We start from the raw sequence: 27,967 nt of genomic DNA, 5'->3' as shown, positions 1-27,967 counted from the left end.
TCATGTGGATAGTAATTAAATTAACAATATCCTACTTTTCAAGTACAGTAACTGCCTAAGGATAATATTAGTTTTTGAATACTATTTGAAAGGAAAATATTTTAGAATCTAAGTTCAAAATTGTATTTGCAGCAAAAATAAAAGTCAACATTCCCTATAAACAAACATTATTTAAAGAACTATACTTAAGCCACAAAGTTGTGTATAGAGGTCCTTTCATGTCAAATTGTTGGAATGGGAGAGCTAAAAATACTATTAAGAAGTACACATTTCAGGTCAAGATTGATAGGTCAAACACATGTCCCCTTCTGCAGCCCCTCCCTGTTGGCAACTGAAAAAACCCAGGACTAAACAAAATTATCCAATGACTCAAAAGTATAAAAGCAGGCCAACTGAAGATGAGTGTCAAGCCTCAATGCTGTGTGGTGCCGGTATGAGGAGGCTTTAGAGAGCAGGTAAATTCCAAAGCACTGGGTACTCCGCCATCAGGCTGAGCCCAGTGCTGGCAGAAACTGAAGAACTGTGCAGCCAACAAAAGCAAAGCAGCCAGTAGAAACCTACCCTGTATCCAACCAGAAGAGCAGAGAAAAAGGCACTAGGAAGATGGTAAGGAGGAGCGGGGAAAGCAAAGAGAGACTTTTCTTTCCCCTTCTCCTGCTTCCTTTTTAACTGGAAGGCAGCTCCGTTTACAATATGAGCATCAACTCAGAAGCACAAGGAAAAGGAGACTGCATTATCTAAGAAACGAAAGGTGTGAGGCCGTCCTGTTTCATTGTTTTTCTTTACTTCAATCATAGCAGGTAACTTTCTGAACAGAAAAACAGAAGAGTCCTAAAATCTGGAGACTGTGGGAATCCCAGTGTGAACAGGGGACACTCTTCTGTGTATGAACTAACAAGTCCTAGGCTCATTCTGGACTGTGCCTCCATAAAGACTTCTGAAGAAGGAAGGCAAAAGTTGAGACTAAAATACCTGTCAACTATTAGCCAACTTTTAGACTACATCAAGCAAAAAGTGTGCTAGGTACATTGAAGGGACAAAGCAAATGGCTTGCAAACAGACACTGAATGCGTGCGCATGCGAAAAAAGACAACTAACTATTAATCACAAAAGGACAATTACACTAGAGTCATCAAGAAACTTTAAAGAAAATAGGAAAAATAAATGCCTGCGCTCCAGTAAATAACACCACACCTTTGTTTCTGCCAGCAACCCTAATTAAACTGAGTAGGCCATTAAATATGAGGGGGCATGAGAGAGACTTGTTAGGAAGAAAAGGAGGTTCAGAGGAAGTGGTAGAGGGTAGCGGGTATTGTAATGAATGAGTATGATCAAAATATACTATCTACGTGACTGAAACTATCAAAGAAATCAACTTTTAACAAATACTTTAAAGAAATTACATACTATGAACCCTGGAAATAAATACACATACAAGTTTTCAGCACAGAAAAAGAAACTAAGAAAAAAAAAAGCAAAATGGTCATTTTATACACAACTTTAACACCCAGGAGAAGTTGGCAGTATGACACTAAATGTAAGAGTCAAAAAAATCTTCTACTGACTTAACACACTTAACAGGCCATAATCACAATCTCTTTCATATCAGCATTATAGATGATACAAAAAATTAAAAATAAGCCCCCTCAATAAAAAAGAAAAAAATAACTTACATGGCCAAGAAGAGACATTTAATAGAATAAGATATACTGCTAACCCAACTAACTTAAATAATTAAGATGAGAAATAATAAGCTCTGTCCTTGTATTAGCATAGTCAATGAGGTTTAAAATAATTACCTTAGATGATGTGGGAGTGTCATATATCAATCTCTTGATTTCATTGGTTAAGCAATAAAGAAACTGCTTGGCCCTCATAGGTTAAAACATAGGTGGGAGGAGTAAACAGAACAGAATGCTGGGAGGAAGAGGAAGTGAGCTCAGACTCGACAGCTCTCCTCTTGGGGGCAGACACCTCAGAGAGACGCCATAGCTCAGCTCTCGGGGGCACACGTGATGAAGCTCCGACCCAGGATGGACGTAGGCTAGAATCTTCCCGGTAAGCGCACCTAGCGGAGCTACACAGATGATTAGAAATGGGCTAGATTAATATGTGAGAATAAGCCTGAGGCTAGATAGAAATGGGCCAAGCAGTGTTTAAATGAATACAGTTTGTGTGTTGTTATTTCAGGCATAAGCTAGCAGGCAGCCGGGGTGCTGGGGACGCAGCCCCGCCGCTCATATTACTACACTTAGAAATAACAGAATATTTTAATATGTTACATAATAAGTGTAAATGTTTCAAATTCATTGTAATATCCTAAATATATGAACTAAATACAAAAACAAGAGCAGGGAAAATGATCAAAAATTGTCAACTGGATATAATAAACATAAATAATTTTCTAAAAACAAAACAAACCCTCCCGTCGCTCCCTCTCCGATCCCGTAAAATGTCACATTAGGTAATCAAGGCCAGCTCTAAACTTGTGTCAATCCTCCTACCATTGCCCCAAATGATGGATGGGGTCATTAGTGGAGACACCAAATCCAGGTTCAATAGGAAATATTGAACTGCACTGACCAGTCCTCAGCAACACAGATCAAATCAGCTGACTACTTAATCAGGCCACAAACTATATTTTGTATTATAAGGCAAATATTTTTCAGCATCTCTTTTTAAGATTTCTTTTTATTTCATGTGTTTGAGAGTTTTTTCTGCATGTATATGTACACTGTGATGGAGGAAGGTCATTTGTCTATCTGTTGCTTTCATTGGTTAATTAATAAAGAAAACTGCTTGGCCTGATAGGGCAGAATTTAGATAGGCAGAGTAGACCAAACAGAATGCTGGAAAGAAGGGAAGTGGGGCAGACGCCATAGCTCTCCTCTCCAAGATGGATGCAGGTTAGGATCTTTCCGGTAAGCCACCACCTCGTGGTGCTACACAGATTATTAGAAATGGGTTAATCAAGATGTGAGAGTTAGCCAGTAAGAGGCTGAAGCTAATGGGCCAAGCAGTGTTTAAAAGAATACAGTTTGTGTGTTGTTATTTCGGGTAAAGCTAGCCGGTGGCCAGGAGCCCTCCTGAGTGGCGAGAAGCGGCCCACCACTCCACTACAACACTGTGCGTACCTGGTGCCAGTGGAGTCCAGAGAGGGCATCAGATCCCATGGACCTAGGCTTATAACTGGCCACATACTTTGCAAGAAGCAGCAAGTACTCTTAACTTACTTTACAATATCTCTAGCCCCAAGAAACTAAGTATTTTTTTGAAAAACAATGTTACAGTCCACAACTATCAAAAGGCAGTACTAAGAAATCACAAGGAAAAAAATTATTAAATTCTCTAGATAATACTACTTGCTCAAAGCTAAATCTAACAAATAACTTTTTAGAGATTAACAAATATATATCATCACAAAAAACAAAGTGGTTCTCAACTAAAATGTTCTGTACTGAAAGATGGAAAGTGAATCTCTTTTATACCTAAAATTACAATTTGACACCCATGTTCTAGCAGAAACCCCGAGTTCTCTTCCTCTCCATCTACCCTGGAAACCTTTAAACAGTAGCCAAGAAAGTTTTTTGTTTTGCTTTGTTTTATTTCTCATCCACAATAGCTAAAATTTACTAAGTACACATGGACGCTAAAGGGAATTAAACAATCCAATACAAGATAGCAGAATGAATTTACTCAACTTCCTCATGATTAAATTCACTTAAATACAGTGATCTCATTCAAAGATGTGTAACCAAAGCCTCAGGACTGATATAAACTTCTCCCCCCCCCCCACACACACAATTTAACTTAAAACCTTGATACCCAAGCTGGGCAGTGGTGGTGCACGCCTTTAATCCCAGCACTGGGGGCAAAGTCAGACAGATCTCTATGAGTTAAAGGCCAGACTGGTCTACAGAGTGAGTTCTAGGACAGGATCCAAAGCTACAAGAAACCTTGTCTCGAAAAACCAAAAACAAAACAAAAAAATACCTTGATCCCCTACTGTCATAAGATGAAGTGCTTTCCTGAGGGAGGGTACAAATGGGGGAGACAGAAAGGTCAACACAGCACGGTGCCCACTCAAAGGATCCCACCATCATCTGGACGCTTTGTAGTTTCTTTTAGGGTAGGCAAAATAGCTCAGAGGGTAAAAGTGGTGGCGGTGGAGCCTGACATGAGCTCAATCCCTAGAACACACATAAGATGGAGACAATCAACTCCACAAAGCTGTCCTCTGACCTCTCTACGTGTACAACAGCACCACACCCATGTCTATCCCACACACTAATAAAAAGAACCATCTTAAATAAAAAAATCATCCTTGTATATAATTGACATGTTTACTTTGAGAGTTGATCATTAATTCTCTCTTGTATAGTCTTATAGAAAGCCTTATAGTCAAGATGTAAAAAAAAGAGAATCTGAAAGTTTTTTAGTTTTTGTTTTATTCTGAGACAGATCTGTCTATGTAGGCCTGGCTGGCATGAAACTAGCTTATGTAGACTAAGCAGGCTGGCCTTTAAACTCAGAGATCTGCTTGCTTCTACCTCCCAAGTGTTGGGATTAAAGGCTTATGCCACAACGCCTAATTTCGAAGTTTGAGAATCTAAGTGATTATAGAGAAACTAAAGAGATAACTTCCATATAAATTAAAGACAGAGATCATCTTAAAACTGACAACAGCAATGCAAAAGAGAAAGGATGCATGCATGGATTAAAGATTCAACGTGGAGAATAAAAAGGGAAGGATGCAGCATGCATTAAAAAGTAGCTCATTGGGTTTCACAACTGAGGAAGACAGATGAATCACACGTTTTTGTGTCAATATTAAGAAATATGGCTTTATTCCCCCAAGTAAACTGAAGTCTTAAAAGCAAAATGTGAGTTGAAGAAAAATTTAGATTTGGGGTAACAGGAACATGACTGCAATTATAATACACTATGGAAAAAAAAACGAAATAATGTAGAATTGAATCCCATAAAACAAAAATCTTTTTTAAAAAAGAATACCTGTAGAGGTAACAGAAGGCAGATAAAGAAATAATAATTAGTACATTGGTTTGAAAAAAAAGAAATAGATGCTGTGATCTAGGAGAAAAGTAAAATATGTGCCTGTTAACAGGTCTTCAGATCAAGCTTTCAGAAGTGTAAAGAACCAAGACAGAGCTAAGGGAAAGGAGCTGCACGCAAAGAGAAAAGAACACTTCAGATCTGAGGCACTCTGCCAACGCTCAGTTCTGTCAGGACCGCTCAAGCACTTTCTCCTTCAGAATGGCCTGCCAAGATTGATAGTATTTGCATTTTCTTGATTTGTAACAAGTGATAACTAAATTAAAATTGTCATAGTACCACCTCAAATACATTACAGACTCATGTCTCAAACAGTACTTTTGGCTCACAGAAGGGATGGAGTTTCCAAGAACAAAACTACCCATGCCTATATGGAATGTCCATACTGTATGGTGGCCCATGCCTGTAATCCCGGTATGGGGGAATTGAAGTAGAGAGAGTTCGAGGTAGCAGGGATACATAGCAAGCCCTTGTCCAAAATAAATAAATAAAAATTTAAAAAAAAAGAAAAGAAAAAGAAAAAAGAGCCAATGGGCCTGGCAAAAGCACTAGCAGTTCTCCCAAAGGACCCAGGTTTAATTCCCTAGACTCAAATGGCAGCTCACAGTTCTAACATTGCAGGTCCCCTACACACAAATGATACACAGACATCTATGCAGGCAAAGCACCATACACCTAAAATTCAAAAAATAACTAAGTAAATGCCACCAAAAAACAAACAAACAAACAAAAAAGACAGAAAGACAGAAAACAAACCTATCAGCTAGGAGCCATGTAAATCTATACAGCTGAGTCCCTAGTGAAGATGGAAGACTATGGAAACAATGACTCCCTAGGGAAGATAATGGATTTAGGAAACATACTATACCATGGTGTCAACCTAATAACCAAGCAGATTTTTTCATAAACTTAAAGTATTTGTGAATCTACTTATCAAATGACTTGACAAAATTCACCTAAACATGAATTTTACACAATCATTAATAAGGCTTTAGGGCTCAAAATCCGTAACAATGATAGTCCCTGTAGTGTTATCTTGTTTGTAATCTAACAAATAAAGCTTGCCTGAAGATCAGCATGCAGAGCTAAGCATTTAGCCACAGAGGCCAGGCAGTGGTGGCACACACCTTTAATCCCCGGAGGCAGAGGTAGGTGGATCTCTGTGAGTTCAAGGCCACCCTGGGCTATACAAATATACAAGACTGACCCAATCTAAGAGAGAAACAAAGTCAGGTTGTGGTGATGGCACACCTTTAATCCCAGTACTTGGGAGCTATACACCTTTAACCCTACAGGAATGAGATGACAGAGCACAGAGAAGACTATAAGATAGGAGGAGACAGGAGCTCAGATGCAGTCTGAAGTTTCATAAAGGCAGCAGTCAGTCTGAGAATTCAAAGAGACAGGATCACCCCCTCAGTATGAGCATTGGTAGAGGTAAGCACTCTCTAGTGGCTGGCCGCTCTGCTTCTCTGATCTTAACCCCCATATCTGACTCTGGTTTTTCTTCTTTTTTTTTTTTTAAGATATATTTATTTTATGTACAATGCTCCTCCTGCCTGTACACCTCCATTCCTGAAGAGGGCACCATATCTCATTACAGATGGTTGTGAGCCACCATGTTGTTGCTGGGAATTGAACTCAGGACCTATGGAAGAGCAGCCACTGCTTTTAACATCTGAGCCATCTCTCCAGCCCCACCAGGTTTTTATAAAAACTATTTAGAATCCGTGCTACAAGTCCGTTTCTCTAAAAGCCCCTCTAGGGCTCTTTTCTAATCCCACCATGTGAGTGATGGACTACCACACATCTCCTTGCACAATGGATACTGTCCCATATTCCTTTGACAGCAACCATATTAAAAAAAAAATTAAAAAGTCATCCTGGCCAGGTGTGCTAGCACACACTCTTAATCCCAGCACTCAGGAGGCAGAGACAAGTGGATCTCTGGGTTTGAAGCCATCTGGTCTACATATCAAGTTCAAGGCCACCCAAGAACACCATCTTTAAAAAAAATCCCCCAAAACCCTAGAACATTGAATTATATAAATACATAAATGTAGTTGGGCATGGTAACTTACAAATCTGTAATTCCAGCTAGGGAGGCTGAGGCAGAAGGATAGCTATGAGTTCCAGTCTGAGCTACAGAGACAGATAAGTGTGACTTAAAAAAAATTATTAATTTACTCTAATTTGACTGCTCATAGGTATGTACTCCTAAAAGTACGAGTGCTCATCCTCAAGTCTACCGAACGACATCTTTCAAAAGTCAAGTTTATGCCAAGAACTGAACAAGGGAGTCAAAAACAAAACCAGACTTCAGTTCTGCGTACAGCTCCCGATGCACAACACAACTACAATGGTATTCGGTTACCATGTCCGAAAACCAAGGGCAGAAATCATTCTTGAGATGAAACAAAATACGTAAGTACACAGGTAGATGTATGGAAACCTTCAGTTAAATTCCCCCATGATTTAAACAGCCCACATTTGTCTGAGGCCATCACAGTGGAACAGTAAGACCACGACGTCCTCTTAGTTTGAGAAGTGGTAATAACAGCAAAGTGACCATAGGAGACGGGAAGTCATCAGGATATTAAAAAGCTTCTTGGCAGCAAGTTCCCATAGCTGTATTAACTACAATTTCTCAAACAAATGAGCTATTTCTAATATTACAGTAGTTTAATTTAGTTTCATGATTATAATAAAGAACTGTGTAACAAATGTTACATAAAATGCTAAAGGATTCAAGCAGGCTTAATACCAATGTCCTAATAAATTGCTACTACCACAATTTAAATCTTTAATTTTTTTCATAGACCTTTCAATATACAACTAAATGGTTTCTTTTGAGGGACAGGGTTTGTCTGTATAGCCCTGACTGTCGTACAACTCTCTATGTAGACCAAGCTGGCCTTCAACTCAGAGACTCACCTGCCTCTACTCCCAAGTGCTGAGATTAAGGATGTGCACCACCATGCCCAGCTACTACCTAAGTTTTAATCATACCATGAGCCTGACACCAAATGAAGCCTGAAATTCTTGAAGAAATGGCTAATCAAGGTTTGGGCAGGAATAACTTACTATATCACAAAATAAGGGGCTATTACAAAAACTCATTAGCATATGTCAAAATGCCCAAGAGTTGGCTTGAACAATCTCTGATTAGTCAAAACTGACCACACAGATCTTTCGAGACAGGGTTTTTCTGTTGCTTTGGCGCCTGTCCTGGAACTAGCTCTTATAACCAGGCTGACTTTTGAACTCACAGAGATCTGCCTGTCTCTGCCTCCTGAGTGTTGGGATCAAAGGCGTGCACCACCACCGCCCAACTACCATAGAAGATCTTTAAAAGCCAATGAATAAAGAATCCATGAGTTTACAACAAAATACAAAATTATATTTACATAGAAATTAAGAGAAGGGAAAGCTGTCACAGATACAAAGAAATACAGAAACAAAGAACTTAGAAAATAACATTTGGTGACTGTATCAGGCAAGAAATGAATTTATGCTAAAAACCAGTGGGCAAATTTGGGTGATGTTTTTTATATTTGCATCAAAATATCTCACCTACAAGAGACATGGTACAAAGGTAGAGAAAGCAAAGAAAGCTGTAGCCAAGAGCTACCACTCCTGCTAATGACACAAATTAGAAGTCTCAGAAGTCAGGATGCCCACAATGTTATTTCTGAAGGACTCCTACCTAAAATACATAAAGTTACACAGCGGATGACTCAATATGAAGAGAATTCTAAATTGTCCTGATGTCATCAAACACCACCACCTCAAGCTCTAAAAAAAATAGAGTATCTTCCAAATTAAAAGAGATAAAACATTAAAGTGTGGTATAGAAATTATTCTCTAAGGAAAACCATGGGTGCAATATATAGTGAAATTAGGCAAAGATCTTCAACAGTAATTATAATCACTGTTAACCTCCCAATGGATAACACTGTATTTCGACTAAACAAATACCTTTTTAAAAGAAAAGAGACAGCTATTCAGAGGGAGCTGGCACTCTGAATTGGTATTTACTTCAAAATATTCAAGAAAAAGAGCTTGTGTTCATGTGTTATAAAAAGAAAGAAAGCTAAAGTATCTAACACAAAGAATCTGGGGCTAGAGAGATGGCTCAGTTCTCTTGCAGAGGACTCAGGTTCAATCTTCAGCACCCACACAATGTCTCACAGCCATCTCTAACTCCAGTCCCTGGAGATTCGACACTCTTCAGACTTCTGTCAGGCACCCACTCGATGCACATACATACATACAAGCACATACATACATACACTCTGTCATATAAAATAAATCTTTTCTTTAAAAGAATCCAAAGTATGCACCTAAAAGTTTCTTGCAACTTTTCTACAAGTATGTTTCAAGTAATTTTTTTAAAAATGAAAGTTATATTTGAACATGATGTCTATTAAGTTACTAAAACATTAAATAATGGGCCTCCTTTACAAAAAGCAAGGAAGAGGACTGGTGGGGTCTTGCATTTCCCCCACAATAGCATCTCCAGGTCGGGTGACTGGATACCTCCCGTACAAGCAGAACCCATAGGCGATGTGGCCTTATTGGCAGCTAGGGCCTATGACCCGGGTTCCTTGTATTATTAGCCACTCCTGGGCTTTCGGTTTACAAATTTCTGAGTCACTCCTTGCTTTTATTCTCTGCAGAAATGGGCAAGTTCATGAAACCTGGGAGAGCAGTGTTGGTCCTGACTGGACACTTCTCTGGACAAAAAGCCATCATCATGAAGAAGACCGGTGACAGCAGTTCAGACCACCCTTATATCCATGCCCTGGTGGCTGCAATTGATCATTATCCTCAAAAAGTGACAGCCAATAGATCAAAGATTTACAATCACCTCAAGTCTACAAGATCCTCTATGTGAATCCCCTTGGACAAAACTGTTGTCAACAAAGACCTTTAGAGACCCAGTTCTGAAACACAAGACTAGGCAGGAAACAGCTTTGCATTTGCGTATTTCTGTTTCCATCATTACAAATTTAAAAAAAAAAAAAAAGCAACCCCCAAAGGGCAAGAAAATCAGAGGAGTGCTAACTCACACGTTTCTTTCCTGTCTAACAGCTACAAAGTGCATTTCTTTGGTAAAATCACAATGGCCGACCTTAGTTCCCCATCTGCAAAGGGAAGAGCACCCACCAAGCTTTTACATAGCTCTCCCAAACAATGGCTGAAGCACCGCGCTATGTAACGGGAAGAAGAGTGCTTCTGCATCAGTGAGTTCAATCAACCACAAATCAGAAATATTCAGGAAAGGCTGGGCAGTGGTGACACACACCTTTAATCCCAGTACTCTGAGAGCAAAAGGCAGGTGGATCTAAGTTTGAGGCCAGCCTGGTCTACAGAGTGAGTTCCAGGACAGTCAAGGCTACACAGAGAAACTCTAGTTTCAAAAAATTAAAAAGAATCAGGAAAAAAAAACTGTCCTGAACTCATGTTTTTTCTCTTGTTATTCCGTAGAAAATTTGGTGTACCATATTTGGTGCAACAAATGCTAGGTTTAGTCTGCAGAACCAAATAACAACTCATGGAAGAGGATTTTTACCTGACTATTTGAACTGCTTTGATTAATTCAAATACTGTGTCAACTTTATGCATCAAAAAATTTACTGAATTAAAGAAAGCCATTGAACCTGTTTGTGGCAGTCTTTATGGTACCACTATGTAGAAATCTCTGCATTACTGCCCAGGTTGTATAACCTCAACTGTTTTTACTTTAGCTGGAAGGAAGGAAGGGAGGTCTGAGGAACACACCAAATTCAGAAAGTGTTAAAACAAAGGTACCAATTTCTTCTATACTTAGATCAAGCAAAAGATTTTAAATAAAAATCTATTACTTTTCCAAAACTTAAGCTTTTGTCACTGCTCAACGGAAGTTACACACAGAGTAACTATCTCAATAACAGAAGAAAGGACTCTTAAAGATGAGTCTTACAAGAAGTAGTTCTGATTCTAAAAGAACAAATGAAGGGTGTTTTTTACACCCAAATACAATTCAACAGCACTGTCTTACTTCTGACTGTTGGGGGAACAGGCTGGGTCTACTGTGAGCACGACACACGCAGGGTCATCTGGCTCTGGGAGGCAAATACTTGGACTATTCCGCAAAACTGGGCCTGGACAGCAGGATCCCAGCAGCTCCATCAGGGCAGGAAGGAATGCAGGCACTTAAGAGGGCCTAGCCAGGCGCAGGACAGACAGGCTCAAGAGAGTGCAGACCCCTCTAAGGTAGATGTTCTTTCCTTGCCTCATTTATCACTGTATCTAAGGAAATCTCCTAGCATACAGTAAGCATCCACTAAGAATTAAATTAACAACAGGGTCAAAGAATGAAATCCTAAGCCTTTCCTAATCAACCTAGAGAAGTGACAAACCAGCCAGGCAGTGCTGGTGCAGGCCTTTAATCCCAGTACCCAGGAGACAGGGACAGGTAGAGGCCAGCCTGATCTACAGGGTGAGTTCAAGAACAGCCATGGCTGCACAGAGAAACCCTGTCTCGAAAAACAAAGTGACGAATAACTAAGTTGCAGATTTTAAAAACGTGTTTGATAAACATTTGCTTATCAGTCATAAATGTCTGCAGGGAAAATAGTGATCTATTCTTCACTCTTAATAAATAAGTTAATGTCAAAGTCTGAGGTATTTCTTGACCCACAGTGGGAAGTTACAAACTCATTCCTATGTCTTAATTTGGCTTTATCAGTTCTTATAAAGATGAAATAGGTACATACAATCTGAATCACAAAGAACAAACACCATGTTCAAAACCAAGTTTGAGACAGACCGTGGGAGCACTCACAGGCTACAGAACACTGTTCACCAGTCCTGACTTTCAAGACATCTGTACCATAACTAACCCCTCTAGTAGAAAATCTAAAATCTGATTTAGTTTTTGTTTCTCCACTCCTATATCATACGTCATTAATTTATTTCCAAACCGTAAATTATGAGGTCTGTAAGTAACTCATATTAAAATGTTATCAAAAATGTAGTGAAATTATGTAATATAGAATGCAAATAAATGTAATGCAAATTTATGATATATGCTCACTATTAAGCCCAGTAACTTTTCCTTCCCCATTTTTAAAGAAATTCCAACATTTCTTATAAAGCAATTAAGTTTTATTCCCTATATGATCTTTTTAAGATTACTAATATATTTTAAGCAGCAAACTCCACCTTCTTCCCAAGTACTACCCATACAAGCAATACAGAATTTCACTACCAAATTAAACCTAACATTTCCCAGAGAGCCTGCCTTATGTGGGTTAGAATCATCTTACTATGCTTCTTGTGTCCATGCTGCTGGAAAAGCAGTCTGTACAAGCAGGAGTAGAGGCACAACCCTGAGAGAAAGGAGTAGAGAAAGATGTTGAGAAAACAAAAACAGACAAAACGAGCTCACTCAAGAGTTTGAGCTCAGCCAGTGTTCACGGTCATGGTTGATCACATTTTTGTCATACCACTGAGTCAGAAACTGTCCATTAACAGCAAATCTGGCCCTAGAAAGAGATATCTGAAATCGTATGTGGAAGCAATAAAAATCACTACTAATTCTAAACTACCTACTGCAAATGATGATTAAAATACAACTGTTCAGAAGAGTGGAGATACATGAGTCCCTTAAATATCAACAAATTACTCTAACTTAATACTAGTCTAGAATACCTTGGTTTAGTACTATATGAAATGGATTTCTACAGTGACAATTTCTTTTGTAATCTTGAATGGTTGAGATTATATACAATCAAAATGCAGTATCAAAATCTATTCAATCTGAATTATTATTGTAGTATAAATTTTTATTATTATGGATAAGAAAAAAACTATTACTGTATAACCATTTAAAAGAGTAAATCCAAACAGGCTTGAACACAATTACTATCCAACATAAAATTCTGGTATGTCCTAACTGGAGACCTCATTGGAGAAGTCCTCCTCCCTCCTCCCACTCTCCACACCTGAGTGAAAATTAAAAATAGATTACAAGTTCTGACTTAAAATTTTTCACCTAATCTATATTTCTTTTTTCTTTTTCTTTCTTTTTTTTTCTTTTTTTCTTTTTTTTTTTTTTTTTTTGGTTTTTCAAGACAGGGTTTCTCTGTGGCTTTGGAGCCTGTCCTGAAACTAGCTCTTGTAAACCAGGCTGGCCTTGAACTCACAGAGATCCACCTGCCTCTGCCTCCCGAGTGCTGTGATTAAAGGCGTGCGCCACCACCACCCAGCCCCTAATCTTTATTTCTACAATGTCCTAAAATTTACCTTTAAAGAAATGCTTAAGAGGTATACTGGGTCCTCAAAAAACATAACTGTATTCAATTAGTCAAAGACTCTTCCTACTAAAAAGTCTTTTAAAATCCAAGTTAAAAAATAAAATTACTTAAGCATTTTAAAACCACGTGTCCAGAATACTAGCTAGCATCAGTCGCCTACTAAGTCATCATTCCCTCATTTACTTGAGACGTGCTCAAGTGGGTTCTACACTGTATCTAAAGGTCATGCTATATGCCGAGGACCTGAAGCAAAACCATCACTGTTCTCACTGAGCTTGTAACCTGGGTAAAGACTAAGTATTTAACAGTAGAGTCATCCTTAGGAGACAAAGTACAAACTGCTTTAAGACAATTTAATGAAACCTAAATCCATGATTCTCAACCAAGATTATGTTACTCCTCCCTTAAGGGATAATTGATAATGCCTAAAGATGGAGTTGGATGCCACCAACTGAGAAGGTGCTACACAGCATCCAGCCTGTAAAAGTTGGAGAAGCTGCTAAATGACCTACACTTCACTTATTTGCTGTGCTCCTCACAGCAAATACATACGCAGCCCCCAAATCCCCAGAGTGCAAAGTTGAGAAGCAACTGATCTGAAACACTGGGGTGGGAAGAGGGTTGTGTTAGTGAGGTTGTCCTTAGTTTAAAACACTAAGTATGCTCATCTTTAAATAATTTTCAACAAGGTAGAAAGAAAAATTACAGGTTGATAAAATTAACCAAACTTCCCCTACAAAACATGTCTTAAATCCATAGGCCCCATCCTACCTTCTACTCAGCCTACTCAGAGCGAGAAAAATGAAACATATCATGGGGCATCATCAACATAACCAGCTAGAAAAGCAACCTACACAATTGCATCACTGAAACAGATTCTATTATGCTAAAGACTTAATGCTAATTTTTTTGATGTTTAAAAATATGGCTCAATCTAGCCTAGAACAAAGTATGCAACCCAGACCAGTCTCAAATTCAGAGTAAACCTCCTGACTCAACCTCCTAGGTACTGAAATTACTAGTGTGTGTCAGGACACCAACTTTCGTTATTTTAAACATTTGAAGGTTTAAAACTGTCTCGGTAACAAACAGTTATGATAATTTTTTAAGCTAGCCAAGAGTGTGGTGCCACACACCTGTAATACTGTAAACACTAAGTTCTTAAAAGACTCCAATACCAAAGTAAAAATGCACCTCCTCTGGTTTTGTCCAGGCATAACTACTGCTGATCCACTCTTACACTTTTCCATGGATTACCTTATGAGTATGTTTTAAAATTTCTTCTCCAATTGCTCTGAAAGTTTCTAAAGAAGAAATCATGTAAAGCCATTCTCTTTCCTTATGTTTTTCAAATACAAGACACGAGAGAGAGAGAGAGAGAGAGAGAGAGAGAGAGAGAGAGAGAGAGAGAGAGAGAGAGAGAAATATGAACGAGAGGAAGAGGCCTCTATGCACTCAAGCCAGCCCCAATCCGGTCCACAGTTAAGCTGTCCTTCTCACTAGGTGACTACAGTGACTCCAGGTCACTGTAAGAAGTGAACACCTGGAATGGCATCAAGTCCAGTACCTGGTAAAGACGAATCCATGCTTGTTTAGCTGCTCTATTCAAGCTTGGATTCTCGGGGAGTCTTCCAAAATAAGGACGACTCTCTCTCACTGTATCAGAATTGACAATAATGGCCATAGGATTAGCTCTCATTCAACTCATGATAATGAAGAGGAACAGTATTTTTAATATAGTGGTGAAGGACTGAGAAATTCTTTGAGAAATTATGAGAGGAGGAAGTTAATAGGGGATGATGACTCAGACTAAAATTTTTTCACATTTTGCAGATTAATTTTAAAAAAGGCTGTATTCTTAGCTTCACAATCTCTAGCATTTTATTTCCAAGATAATGTTCTCTGCTAAACAGGAAATAAGACGGGGGTAGTTCAGTCTTATAAAGCCTAAGAATCAGCAAGCCTTTCACATTTTAAGCATGTTTGTTTTGTTTTTATTTCAGACAGGGCTGTATAATATGGCTCAGTCTGGCCTAGAACAATGTAGCCCAGACCAGTCTCAAATTCAGAGTAATCCTCCTGACTCAACCTCCTAGGTGCTGAAATTACTAGTGTGTGTCAGGAGACCCAACTTTCATATTTTAAGTATTTGAAGGTTTAAAAATGCCTCGGTAACAAACAGTCATGATAATTCTTTAAACTAGCCTAGAATGTGGTGCCACACACCTGTAATCCCAGCACTCAGGAAACCGAATCAACAGACAGACCCTGTCTCAACAATACTAATGATAGCTATTATTACCATGAGCCGAATTTTGATGCCTTAAAAGCCAAATTCACTGTGAGCACTTGAAAACATGATTTCCTCCCAAGCCTGTAATTCAGACTTCTTTTCATCTCTGTACTTTACAAAACAGGACTTAACAGAACAGAAATGAATGAACTGCTCCAGGGCTCTCCTGCAATAACAGACCACACAGGAGCCACATATGCACAACATTATAATCAATTTCCTCTTTTCCAAATTAACAAGCCTATGCATCCTGTGCTTAAACAAAAGTATACAAAGCCAAGTCTAGTGCGAGCCGAGAATCCTGTTACTAGAGAAGCTGAGGCAGGAGGATCACATAATAAATACAAGTCTTATCTGAACTTGAGTGAGTTCAAATGCTACCAGCCTAAGCGATCTAAGAAAGGACTTCTCTCGTGGCAAAAAACAGGACTGGGATATTCTAACTCATGGATGGAACCCTAACCTAAGCATGGAAAGCATTCAATTCCCAGTCTGAGTCCAGCCTAACTCCACTCTAGATCATTCTAATAATAAAAGTTTCCATCATAGTGAGACAGAAAGGTAAAGGTTTAAGCTGTCTGAAATCCTTAGGGAAAAGATGGGAATTGAGGAGGCTACACACTAGAACTGGACCTCACTCTGCTGCAGCAGACACGGGAAAGCCTGTTCCTCCTCCACACTGCGCTACTGTGGCCAGAGCACTAAGCCTTGTTTACACCTACCATGGTCCAGAGACGTGGAAATAGAGAAAGGAGGGATTTTGTTTTGTTTTGAGAAAGGGTCTCTGTATAACAGCTCTGGCTGTCCTGGAACTTACTCTGTAGACCAGGCTGGCCTTGAACTCAGAGATCCACCTCTTGGCCTCAGTACTAAAGAATTTAAATATTAGTGCTGTATGTAGCAAATTTAAAAAGCCACATGACTGTTTTTCTATAGCCACAAAATATTAAAAGTAGTTAATTACAGTTATCACTAAATTCCCTTTATTCCATATTCTAAATATAGATCATTGAGTGGGAGAATAAATTTTATATAAGGGACTATCTGACCCGACTACCAGCCATAATTCAGAAGCTTCCCGAATGCATCGCTCTAATGGTCAGGAAGTTTACTACTACCTAAAGTAACATGCATAACTAAAGAACCATGAATTTATCTAACTTTTAACCCCTTTGCAGCATTTCCCAAATGCTGCCTTAAACAGGAAAAAAAGTAAGATGAAATTACATAAAGGAATTTAAAAACACATGTGGACATCCACAAATTCTCTTTTAATAGATCATGTACTTAAAACATTAATAGTCATATTAGTGAGTAAAGCATTAGTACTTCCAAATCAAAAGTTCTGAAAACTATGCTAATTAGTTTGCATTCATTTAAGTATTTTTCTAAGGGGCACAAGACTACAATGATGCTGACTGAGCTGGTATTTGCTACATTTAATATTCGAATTAGGTCCTAGTGATATTATTCCTTAAAAAGAAATTGATTTTTTTCGAAGCCTGACTTCCAGTCAGATCAGTAAATTCAGCAGTGAAAATCGTACACCTGCCTTAAAATATGTGTGTCTGCATATATAATATATAACATATTATATACTATATATGTGTGCGTATATAATTATATTATATGTGTATAATATATAAAATATGTTATATATTATATATGCTTAACCTGACACATGAACGAGCCTGTGGCAAATGATTCTCTCAGCTTCTTCCCTTCTGGGTGCGCAATGTCTCCCTAATATTCGTGTCTTTCTCCCTAACTCATGATCAGAAAAGCAAGAAGAAATAGGAAAAAATGAGGGGAGAGGAGTGGGGGAAAAGAAATCACAGAATAATGTTGCCTCCCTACCAACCATCCAATTAGCTAAGTCCCTGGCTGGCAAGTTACCTAGTCAACAGAACCTCAATAATAAACACTACGTGTAACGTGACTTCGGATCACCACCCCGTGGGTCCTCTCCAAGGCCTCGCATCCGTGTGTCAGCTTCCTCAATCACCCGGGAGGACCTGCAGAGTGATGTCCCGCAACAGTTCTGACCCTGCAGGGCCCCGGGCTGCGGGTGGGCGGACCAGGCTTCGGCCGAACCCACCCGGGAGCGTGGCGCGGCGGCCTCGGGAACCGGCCCGGCCTCCGGCCCTCCCCCTGCCCTTCCCCCTGCCCTCCCCCGGCCCTGCCTGGCCCGGGGAGGGGCGCGGGCCGTTCCCCTCCCCCCCGCCTCACGGCCCCCCGGCCGCCGTCGCCCCACCCGGAGGGAAACTGCGGCCCGCGCCCTTGCTCGGCACGCGAGCCCCGGGCCGGCTGAGGCCTGGCGGGAGGCCGGGCTGCGGTACGAACCTCGCTGTTGAAGGTCTTCACGGCCTCCATGTTGTCTGCGCAGAGGCCCGGGGCCCGGCGAAGGAAGAGGCGGCGGCCGGCGCGGCGCGAGCGGAAGGGCGGGCGGACGACGGGCCCAGGAGGCCGCGGAGCACGGCGGGCAGGCGACGTTCCTCAGGGCCGGCGAGGCCCCGGCATGGCCGCGGGGCGGGCGCAGCGAGCAGGACGGAGGCCGCCGGGGCGGGTCGGCGGCGGGGGAGGGGCCGGCGCGGGCGCCTTCGCTGCTTCTCCGCCCCGCTCGGCAGCGGCCTCGGCGCTCAGGCTCCAGTCGCCTGCACTCTCCACCCACTTCTCCTCCTTCCTCTTCCTCCCGCGGACTCCCGTGTGGCCGCGCTGCCGCCTAGGCCGCGCAAACCTGCAGCGCACAGCGAAGACACAGGAGGAAGCGCTGACCGCGGCGGCTGCGGCATCCAATATGGCGGACGCGGTCGGGCCGCGCACTCGGAGTCGGCGGCGCCGGCCAGCGCGCCCCCTGGCGACCGGGCCGCGCGTGGCCCACGGTCGCGCCGGACCATCGAGACGCGCGGCGCGGGCCAGAGCAGCCCGAATCGCCGAGGCGGGAGTGGGACGGCGGCGCCCGCCGCGGGAGCGAGCGCTGCGGCGCGGACGGGAGGCACTGACCGTGGCGGGTCCCGCGGAGGAGCGCTGCTCTGAGAGGAACCCGAAGTGCGGGCGGGGGGCGGGGAGGGATGGAGGGAACGGTCGTGTCTCCACGGCCGTCCCTCAGTGGGATGGCGTCGGCCCTGGAGGCCGCGGGCAAGTGCCTTTGACAACTTTCGTGGGTATTGACTTGCAGGAGAAGCCCCGGGAGGATTCCTCGTCGGCAGCGTGTCCCCCAGCGTCCCAGAGCGGGGAGCAAACGCTCCACACAAAAGCTGGCATGGGACGCGTGCATGCTGCAACCGTGCAGGCAAATGCGGGCTTGAGCGATCGGGGCCTGAGCATCTCCGAGGCGGGAAGGAATCCAGAACGTCCCGTTTGGACGCGGAAACGCAACCCATATTTTTTTAGGAAGTGGGTTATTCTCAAGGAATTTTTGCCCCAGATTATCAGTGCAGAGGATGGATACAGATTTTAGGATCGAGAAGTGCTACTGGTGAACCGCTGTCGTGCTTCTTTTGAAGTTTTACCAAAGAGGGGTGTTCCCACACGTATGGCCACCCTGACCACCCTTGTTGAAAGCCGTTTGCCGTATCTCTCCCCAGATGCAAGCAAAATGAAAAAAGAGAAAATGGGCAGCTTTAAAGTGTTTCCTAAGTCCAGAGCCCTTTGAAACACAAAGCAAATTCCTTCCTGGCGTTTTAGGGTCTGTACGTGCTTCATTCACAGATATGCTGTTGGCACTGACTGTTAGAAGGTAAAAATAGTGACAGGAAGCTTCCAATTTTTTTTCACCTGCTATCTCAAGTGCACACCGCTTCCAGTGTTCACAGGCCATGCCTGACGATCCTGCTGTCTCCGCGTACCTGGCATGATCTCGACAGTAGCCTGGAGGCTCTGTTTTAGACACATCTCTCGTTTAGATAAATCCCTGTGCTGCTTCTCCATTGCCCTTCAGATACATCCTAACTTACAGGGGTGTGAAGGCCTTGTTACCCCACACGTGCCGCTCACTATCCCTCTGTTAGCTGACAACATAGCATTTGCCCACCTGAGTGTTTCTATGTGCCTCTTCCCTTAGCTAGCTGCTGTTGCTCATATTTGGTTGGTTGTTTTTGTTTTTCATAACTGACCCTGCAAAAGGTCTCTGATCATGCCATGCTGGAATTTGAGGCATCTTTCTCCTTCGGCAGCTACATGGGTCTCCTTGACACCGTCTCTTCTCTCTCTATTCTGTTCAGATTTCCCACCTGGCTTTACTCTGCTAAGTCGTTGGCCAAAGCAGCTTTAATTCATCAACCAGTGAAAGCAACACATGTACTGTCTCAAAAAAAAAAAAAAAGAAAAAAACACTAAACAAACAAAAAGGGTGTATCTATAGAATAAAAAAAAAACTATTCAGTCCTAAAAATGAAAGGGACTTCTGATACACCCACAGCAAAATAAAACAAAGAAAACCTGCTAAGTGAAGTAAGCCAGTCACAGAAGAGCATGCGTGCTGATCCGTATAGACAGACTGAGGTTACTGGGTGGTAGGGTGAGGGGCAAATTAGGAGTTGGTATGTAATGGATTCAGGTAGAGTTAGAGAGGTGAGCAGGGCTGGACCACAATAGGGTCCACTTGAGTCTGTAGAAAGGCACGTAGGGATTGACATTGAAGTTTTAGACACTTTAACCACAAAAGATGCTTAGACTAAACCTAGAAGTACAAAAACTATAAGCAAGAACTACTAGGTACAAATGAATAGAAAGCAAACTGCGGATAACACGTGGAAACTGAGCTATTTATGCTGGCCCCCAAATTTTGATTGTTAAAAATTCTGTCTGTACTTGGAGGTCCAATGCCTTTACTGGGGTAGCTCGATTAGGACCAATAGGGTGGGTCCTAAGCCAATCTGATGGGTGCCAGAAGAGATGAGGGTGCAGAGGCCCACAAGGGCAAGACCTTGGTGAAGTCAGAGAGCGGAAAGGCTTCCTCAAGCCTTCAAAGACCCAGCCCACCAGCACCTTGCTCTTGAATTCCAGGACTCTTGGAGAGTGAGGTACGCACGGATGCTATCACTGCCTCTTGGCTCCATCTACGGTACTCCATCACAGCCACATGGAAGCAGCTCAGGTGTGCAACACTCTGAGGTTAAGAACCCAACGCTTTCCAAAATCTGCAGGCTAAACGCAGTGAGGACAGTTGCCAAACTTTTTTATTTTTGAAAGCCATTTGAATTTTCCTCTTGAGAGTAAATTGTTCTTCACTGAGAAAGGATGCTATTTTTGTTTACATAGGTAAATTCAACTTTTTCTGCCACAAAGCTCAGGGAAATGAAACTTCCACGGCTCCCTAGGATTCCATATACATGTGCTGGTGTTGCTGACAGAGTTCTTAGGCCAACTTAAAGTTAGAATCAAATTGTGACAGGTAGAGAAAATGAATTCCAGCTTCTCATGAGTTTTGGGAGGATTACATAGCCTTGACTAGGAGAGATTTGGTCCCAGGTACCTGCTCCCAAAGTCTGGGGTAGTCTGACCTCTGCAGGATAGCAGCAGGCTGGAAACCATAGAATTTTCCTGCCTTCTGATTAGTTTAGAACAACAAAACATTAACTTTCGCAGGTAAATAAAGCAGAGACTTAGAATGGTGTGATTTGTTGGGCATCGGCGCACACCATTAACCCCGGCACTCACGAGGCAGAGGCAGGCTGATCTCTGAGTTTGAGACCAGCCTGGTCTACAAAACAAGTTTCAGGACAGCCAGGGCTACACAGAGAAACCCTGTCTCGAGAAAAAAAGAAGAGAGAGGCAAGTTCTAAGAAAAAAAGAATGGTGAGGTGGCAGGAGGTAACCCGGTAGCTAGGTATCTAGACAGAGGTCTAGGAGCTCCTTTAAAGTTAGTAAAAATAGTCCCTATGGCTTTCAAGAACGAGGGCAGAAGTCATGTGGGGGTGTGAATGGCCAGAGATTACTAAACACCCTTCACCAACAGGCCACTGTAAAATAACACCTAAGGGGGAACAGGAAATAGAGGGCTTGATTCCTGAGTGTCCATCAAGGTATCCTAGGTCACAGCAGCAGGATCAAAGGTACCACAGATGAAAACAGCAGAGGATCAGCAGGCCTGAGGACAGTACCCGTTCTAACATCAGTCAGTGACCTTTCTTCCAGTGTGGTCATATCTGCACAAAGAGGGAAGGATGCCTTTAAGTAAGGTAATTAATTGTAATTCTTGTCATTTTAATTACAAGATTTAATTTAATTACACTTGTAATTCTAGGATGTGCAAAGCCTTAGGTTTGATCTCCGGCACTGAATAAAATTACATGTCGTTACACATCACAGAAACCCTAGCATTCAAACATCCCAAGTTCAAGGCCAACCTCAATCACATATCACGTTCAAAGACAATCTGAACTACATAAGAACCTGTCTGAAAAACAAAACAATAAGCAAAAGCCAATATTGTTGACATAGGGTGTAGTTAGTAGTCCAAATGATTTCAAAATTATGCACCTGCCTGACAAGCATGGACAGTCTATCATAAGCTCTTGAAGGATGGAAAGTACAGGGTAGCATCAGCAACAAAATGGCTGAAGTCTACAGGGAGCAGGAAACACCGAAATGCCCATAGGTGGGGAGGGGACAGGTGAGGAAAAGGGTCTGTGTCAACACTGGAAACAGTGGGGAGAGCGGAAATGCTGCCCTGTGACTATGTAACCACAATCACCTCAAAAGCAAATTTGTGGTGCAATTCCTAATACCTGGGCAATGTGAAAAACCTCATGCAAAGAAATGATTTTCAGTTGGTGTTGGATTGGTCATCTGCCAGTCAGCTGCAACAACGAAATAGAGGCTACTGGAGGAAAGCAACTGACAGACTCATGAAGGTGTCTGGCAAAAAGTCTGTTGCAAATATGGTTAAAAAACGCTGACTGAAAAAGCCATGTTTGGATTGTTTGTTGTTGTTTTGGGTTGTTTTGATTCTTGAGGCACCTCAGGCCCAAACAGGTGCTCTTTGCCTTGAGCAAATGTCCCCACAGTGGTAGTGGGAAACCATGCATGGAAGCTTCCAGAAACAAGAGTCCAGGAAGTGGACTTGACAGAACCAGAATGCAAATTTTTAATAAGCTTCCTGCAATCAGAGCAGCCTCACTGATGGAAACAACAGATGCTGGGGAAGGAAAAAAAAGTCTGGTAGGCTCTGAAAGAACTGAGTGCAAGATAGCAAGATAAAGGCTGAAGACATGGCGAGGAACGGGAGACTCTGAAATGGCGTTTGCCTTGGGAGGGTGTTTTCGTTCCAGGCAAACTTGACCTTTGGACTCTGACAAGCTCCTAAGCGAAAGAGGGTAAAAGTCAAAACTTAGAATCTGACCAGGGGAGAAGCACTAGGGACCTCAGAAGGCTACAGCTCAGGTCAGTATGAAAAGGGAGTCCACTCATTTCCCCCCTGCACTCCAGGAGACCCCAAGGACAGCTACCTCAACCTGAGCAAAAGAGAAAGTACTGCACAAGAAGTCCAGCCAGCACAGGTGCTCTTCAGGTGCCCTGGTGTAAAGTGCTCCTGTAATGGTAGTGCCATAGGCATCAAGGAGCAACAGTAAAACCAGTCTCACGGCTGCTCTAAAAGTTCACTGTGAACTGGGATTACAGATGGCTCAGTGGGCTGGAGAGATGGCTCAGTGGGTAAGGGCACTGGCTACTCTTTCCAAAATCTCAAGTTCAGTTCTCAGCACTTACATGGCAGATTTTAAGTGTCTGTACACTGTAGTCCTATGGGATCCAGTTCCTCCTTCTGGAGCATTGAAGGTAAAATGTTAATATAGTACTTAATATAAATATAATAAAGCATAGTTAACATAAATCATCTTTATATTTTTCCTTAGCTTATGGCTCCTTTTTTTCTAAGAACTTTGTATGTGAACTGGATAGCACAGGTATATAAAAGAGGCAAGCAAATGAAACATTTACTAAAAGTGAATCATTTATTTTAAACAATTTTGACATATATAATTTTAATATTTACTAAAGGAAGTGCGTACATTAGTGACACAGGTGAGCTCATTTTTTCCCATACAGAGTTAATAAAGGATAAAAGGGCCAACCAAAGAAACTCACCCTGACCCTAGAATCAGGGCCAGTGAAAGAAATATGCCCTGGCCTTGAAAGTAGAGCCAAAAAGCTAAAAGGGGCTTTTGAAAGAAACACACTTTGGCCCTGAAACCAAAGCCAAACCTGTCTCTGACCAGACAGAAAACCAACCAATCCCTGAGCAGGAAAATGAACCAATCCCAGAGCAGAAAACTAACCAATCCCTGAGGATGAGATCTAGTCAATCTGAGCTCAAGGGACTGAGATCTAACCAATTCCCACCTGAAAATCTCATCCCTGGAAAAACATTACCCCGAAGAATCCCTCTATAAGCCCTGCAGCTGTTCAGTTTGCTGCTGCCTTCCTCCACCCTGGCAGAGGCAGCCATTCTCCTGGATTCTTCCCTCCCAGACACTCTCCTGGACTCTTCACTCTCAATAAATCTGGGAAATGAGGGTTGGGTGAGGGCCTGCTTTTGCCAGAGCAGAGAGGGAGCCTGTAAGTGGAGGCTGCTCTTTCATTTCCAGGCCACTCAGACCTGAATAATCACACAGAAACTGTCTTAATTATAACACTGTCTGGCCTATTAGCACAGGCTTCTTATCCACTAATTCTTACATCTTAAATTAATCCATTGCTATTAATCTGTGTATCACCACGAGGTTATGGCTTACTAGGTAAAGTGTCTCTATCTCCTCCTTTGGCAGCTACATGGCTTCTCTTTGACTCTGCCTACTCTCTTTATATATAGCTTCCAGCCTGACTATAATTTTGTCCTGCTATAAGCCAAAGAAACTTTATTCATTAACCAACCAAAGTAACACATATACAAAAGGACATCCCATATCAGAGCCTGGGTGGAGCAGCTCGAAGCAGGGCTATAAGGCTTTCCCTGAAGAAGCCTTCCCCTAGCAGAGCAGAGTTGTTACACTCTGGGGGAGGGGGGAGGGATGGGAGCAGACCTGTAATGACTTCACTGGGAAAACCCTCTCAAGCTGTGCTGGAGCAGAGCTGTTACATTGGGGAAACCTTTCCCTGGAGCAGGGCTGTAAGTTGCTACGCTTACTGTGACCTGTGCTATTCCTTGGCTCCTGACTGCTAGAATCCCTTTCCAACTGAGAAGTAATGCTTACGGTGAAATCCTGGTTGAATATTTAATACTGCAAAGAACATCTTCAACATCTCTCAGAGTTCATCAAGGCTTTAATGACGTACAATTAATAAAAACTCAGAGTCAAAAATTGGGGTTCAACCTGAAGATCAGAAAAGCAAAACAGTCAGCTCTTTTGGCTGTTATCTCAACCTCAGTCCAAAATGGCGATCCTGCCTCCAGGAATCTCAGAATGAGACTGAGCCTGAGAGCTGTCTCCTCCCATTCTATAGTCCTATCTAGGGCTGGGATTAAAGGCATGCACTGCCCAGTGTAGGCGGAGTCTATTTGTTCGTTTCCCTGCTGCTCAGACCCGAAATAATCACACAGCAATTGTATTAATTGAAACACTGCTTGGCCAATCACTTTGGCATATTGCTAGCTAGCTTTTCTATCTTACTTTAACCCATCTCTATTAATCTGTGCATCACCATGACCTCATGGCTTACCAGCAAGGTCCCGTCAGGCTCCCACGAGTGTCTTTCTCCTGTGGCTACATAGCATCTCTCTGACTCCACTATTTTTCTCCTCTATCTCTGCTTGGAATTCCCACCTTGCTCTATTCTGTACTGCAATAAGCGCAAAGTAACTTCTTTATTAACCAATGGTAATAAAACATATTCACAGCATACAAAGGGGAATCCCACATCATCAGCCTTGTTTCTATGGCAACTAGTGTGGCTACTAGGATTAAAGGTATTTGTTACCACTGCCTAGTCTGTAAGGCTGACCAGTGAGGCTGTTTTACTCTCTGATCTTCCGGCAAGTTCTATTTACTATAATACAAATTAAATTCCACTATACTTTGTAATGATCAATGCTGATAATGACAGACATCAAAGTGACAAACGTATGTTTAGAGGCAGCTCAGAAATTGTGAGAAATTTTGTCCTAAATCCAAGCCTAAGTCAAAAGTCATTGAGCAACTTTCTATTAATGAAAACTAAAATCAGCAACTCAAAGAGAGTTTTTACTTATTTTAATCTCTTTTCTTTTGTAATATTTAGTGTGTGTGTGTATGCATGTATATGTATGCATATGTGTGTGCATGTGTGTATGTTTGTGTATATGTATGTGTGTATGTTGTAGGCCCATATTTCTATATGGTATGGCAACCAAGCTATCAAGCCATAGGCCACACCTGAGAAGTCATGTAAACTTCCAGACAGGCTGTCACTACCCTAACAAAAGGTCAGGATGTGGTTTTGCTTTCCTCTTTGGAATTTGGAGGATGCCTGATAGAGATGCTGATTCAAACCTACACGGCAGCTAGCATACACAGCAGACAGGTAGTTGTGGACGTGACTGAAAGCCATTCTCCTGGTTACCTAGGAAACAGAATGCTAATGTATTTTCCTCTTGGTTAAGTTTTGGTATAAAGACTGTCAGGAGAATAAACTAAAGAAACTCTTCAGGATGTGAACTCAGGACTTCATGAGGGACCACTAAAAATCTCCCTTCCGATAAAGCCATGTGAGTTGTGTCTTTATTCCCGTGCCTCCACGCTGGTCCAGGAAGAGACAGTTTATGTTGGGGTCAAGAGAAATAATTGAGGGTCTGGGCTAGCATCGGACCCCAACAGTGTGTGTGTGTGTGTGTGTGTGTGTGTGTGTGTGTGTGTGTGTACATGTAAGTGCACCTGTGGAGACATGAGTACTCTCCTTTGACCACACATACAAAACTTATGTTGCCAGGATTGGTAGCAAACACCTTTCCCTTCTAAGCTATCATTGGCCTTTAAGAGAGCAGTTTTTAAAATCAAACATCCGAAAACTGTACAGTCCAAATAGATACTATTTTTATATCTACATGCTGAAGAATAATGGTCGGAAAACACTAAACATCTTTGTAATTAAAGCGCTACATTTCTTTTTTAAAAAATATTTATTTATTTATTATGTATACAATATTCTGTCTATGTGTATGTCTGCAGGCCAGAAGAGGGCACCAGACCCCATTACAGATGGTTGTGAGCCACCATGTGGTTGCTGGGAATTGAACTCAGGACCTTTGGAAGAGCAGACAATGATCTTAACCTCTGAGCCATCTCTCCAGCCCAAAGCACTACATTTCTGTAAGAGCTTATCTGTCTCTCACTCTGGGTTACTAAATATAAATGCTTTAAACTAGGCATGGCGGAACACGCCTTTAACCCCAGCACTCACAGGGCAGAGGCAGGCAGATCTCAGAGAGTGGAAGGCCAACCTTGAAGAGGATTTAGTTATAAGGTTTTCTCAGGCAGTCGCAGCTAAAGCTAAGGTTGCAGTTAGTGAGATGAAGCCAAAACTCACTTGAAGGTTCTTCTGAGAAACTTGTGTAAGTTTCACACTTGTTTAAGTAGAGTATGCATTTTTGTTTTGTTGGTTGGTTACAGGCCTGTTCATTGGCATTTGCCAGCTGTGTTTAAAACATCTGCATTTTTATTAGTCCACGTCACTTCCTGAACCCCATGGCCACCTCAACAATGTTTGCCAGGTTTTATTCCTCACCTCATGATTTCATCGTATTGCTCTGTATTGCTTTAGGTAGTAGATTGTGTTTGATTCTGTTCTACTCTTAATGCTTTCTTCCTTTGAAAACTCAAGGTGAAAAACACTGAATAATATTTGTCATATTAAAAGTCCTTTCCAGCCAGGAGGTGTTGGTGCACAACTTTAATCCCAGCACTCAGGAGGCAGAGGCAGGCAGATCTCTGTGAGTTCGAGGTCAGCCTGGTCTACAAGAGCTAGTTCCAGGACAGGCTCCAAAAGCTACAGAGAAACCTGTCTCAAAAAACCAAAAAAAAAAAAAAGTCTTTTACTAGCTTTACTTCATTTTGATGTAATATTTCTATCTTAACTATTTGCTTTCAGTTTTTCTGCATAACATTTTCCTATAGGAACTTTGTGATGTTTTGCTTTTGCTTTTTAATTCAACTTTTAGGAACCTTTTATGTTTTGAATCTGTATTAGTCAGGGTTTGTTAGAGTAAAATTGCACACACACACACACACACACACACACACATATTTACACATCAGAATTATTAGAATCACTTCTAAGTTATGGTCCAACCAGTCCAACAATCCTTGGCTATGAATGGAGAGTT

At 41.9% G+C, this 27,967-nt stretch overlaps 1 protein-coding gene across 7 annotated transcripts in view; it reads right to left on the bottom strand.

The window, feature by feature from the left end:
• Positions 1-18,192, bottom strand: part of Scaf8 (SR-related CTD associated factor 8) — a 197,046-nt gene extending 178,854 nt beyond the window's left edge. For 6 of the 7 annotated variants that reach the window (XR_012908000.1, XM_075950233.1, XM_075950266.1 and 3 more), the window contains exons 1-2: positions 18,013-18,192; positions 12,387-12,449 (exon numbers count right to left, since the gene is read on the bottom strand). Coding sequence is in view for 6 of the 7 variants with exons in the window: in XM_075950233.1 (XP_075806348.1) it covers positions 12,387-12,449; positions 18,013-18,042 (93 nt within the window). In the remaining variant the exon portion in view is untranslated. The remainder of the gene's footprint in view (positions 1-12,386; positions 12,450-18,012) is intronic. The other variant, XM_075950255.1, reaches the window with a different exon arrangement.
• Positions 18,193-27,967: the final 9,775 nt, after the last annotated feature.

The sequence above is a fragment of the Microtus pennsylvanicus genome, chromosome 1 (assembly GCF_037038515.1).
Source record: "Microtus pennsylvanicus isolate mMicPen1 chromosome 1, mMicPen1.hap1, whole genome shotgun sequence".
NCBI classification, from domain to species: domain Eukaryota; kingdom Metazoa; phylum Chordata; class Mammalia; order Rodentia; family Cricetidae; genus Microtus; species Microtus pennsylvanicus.
This window is presented reverse-complemented; position numbering and strand designations above follow the sequence as displayed.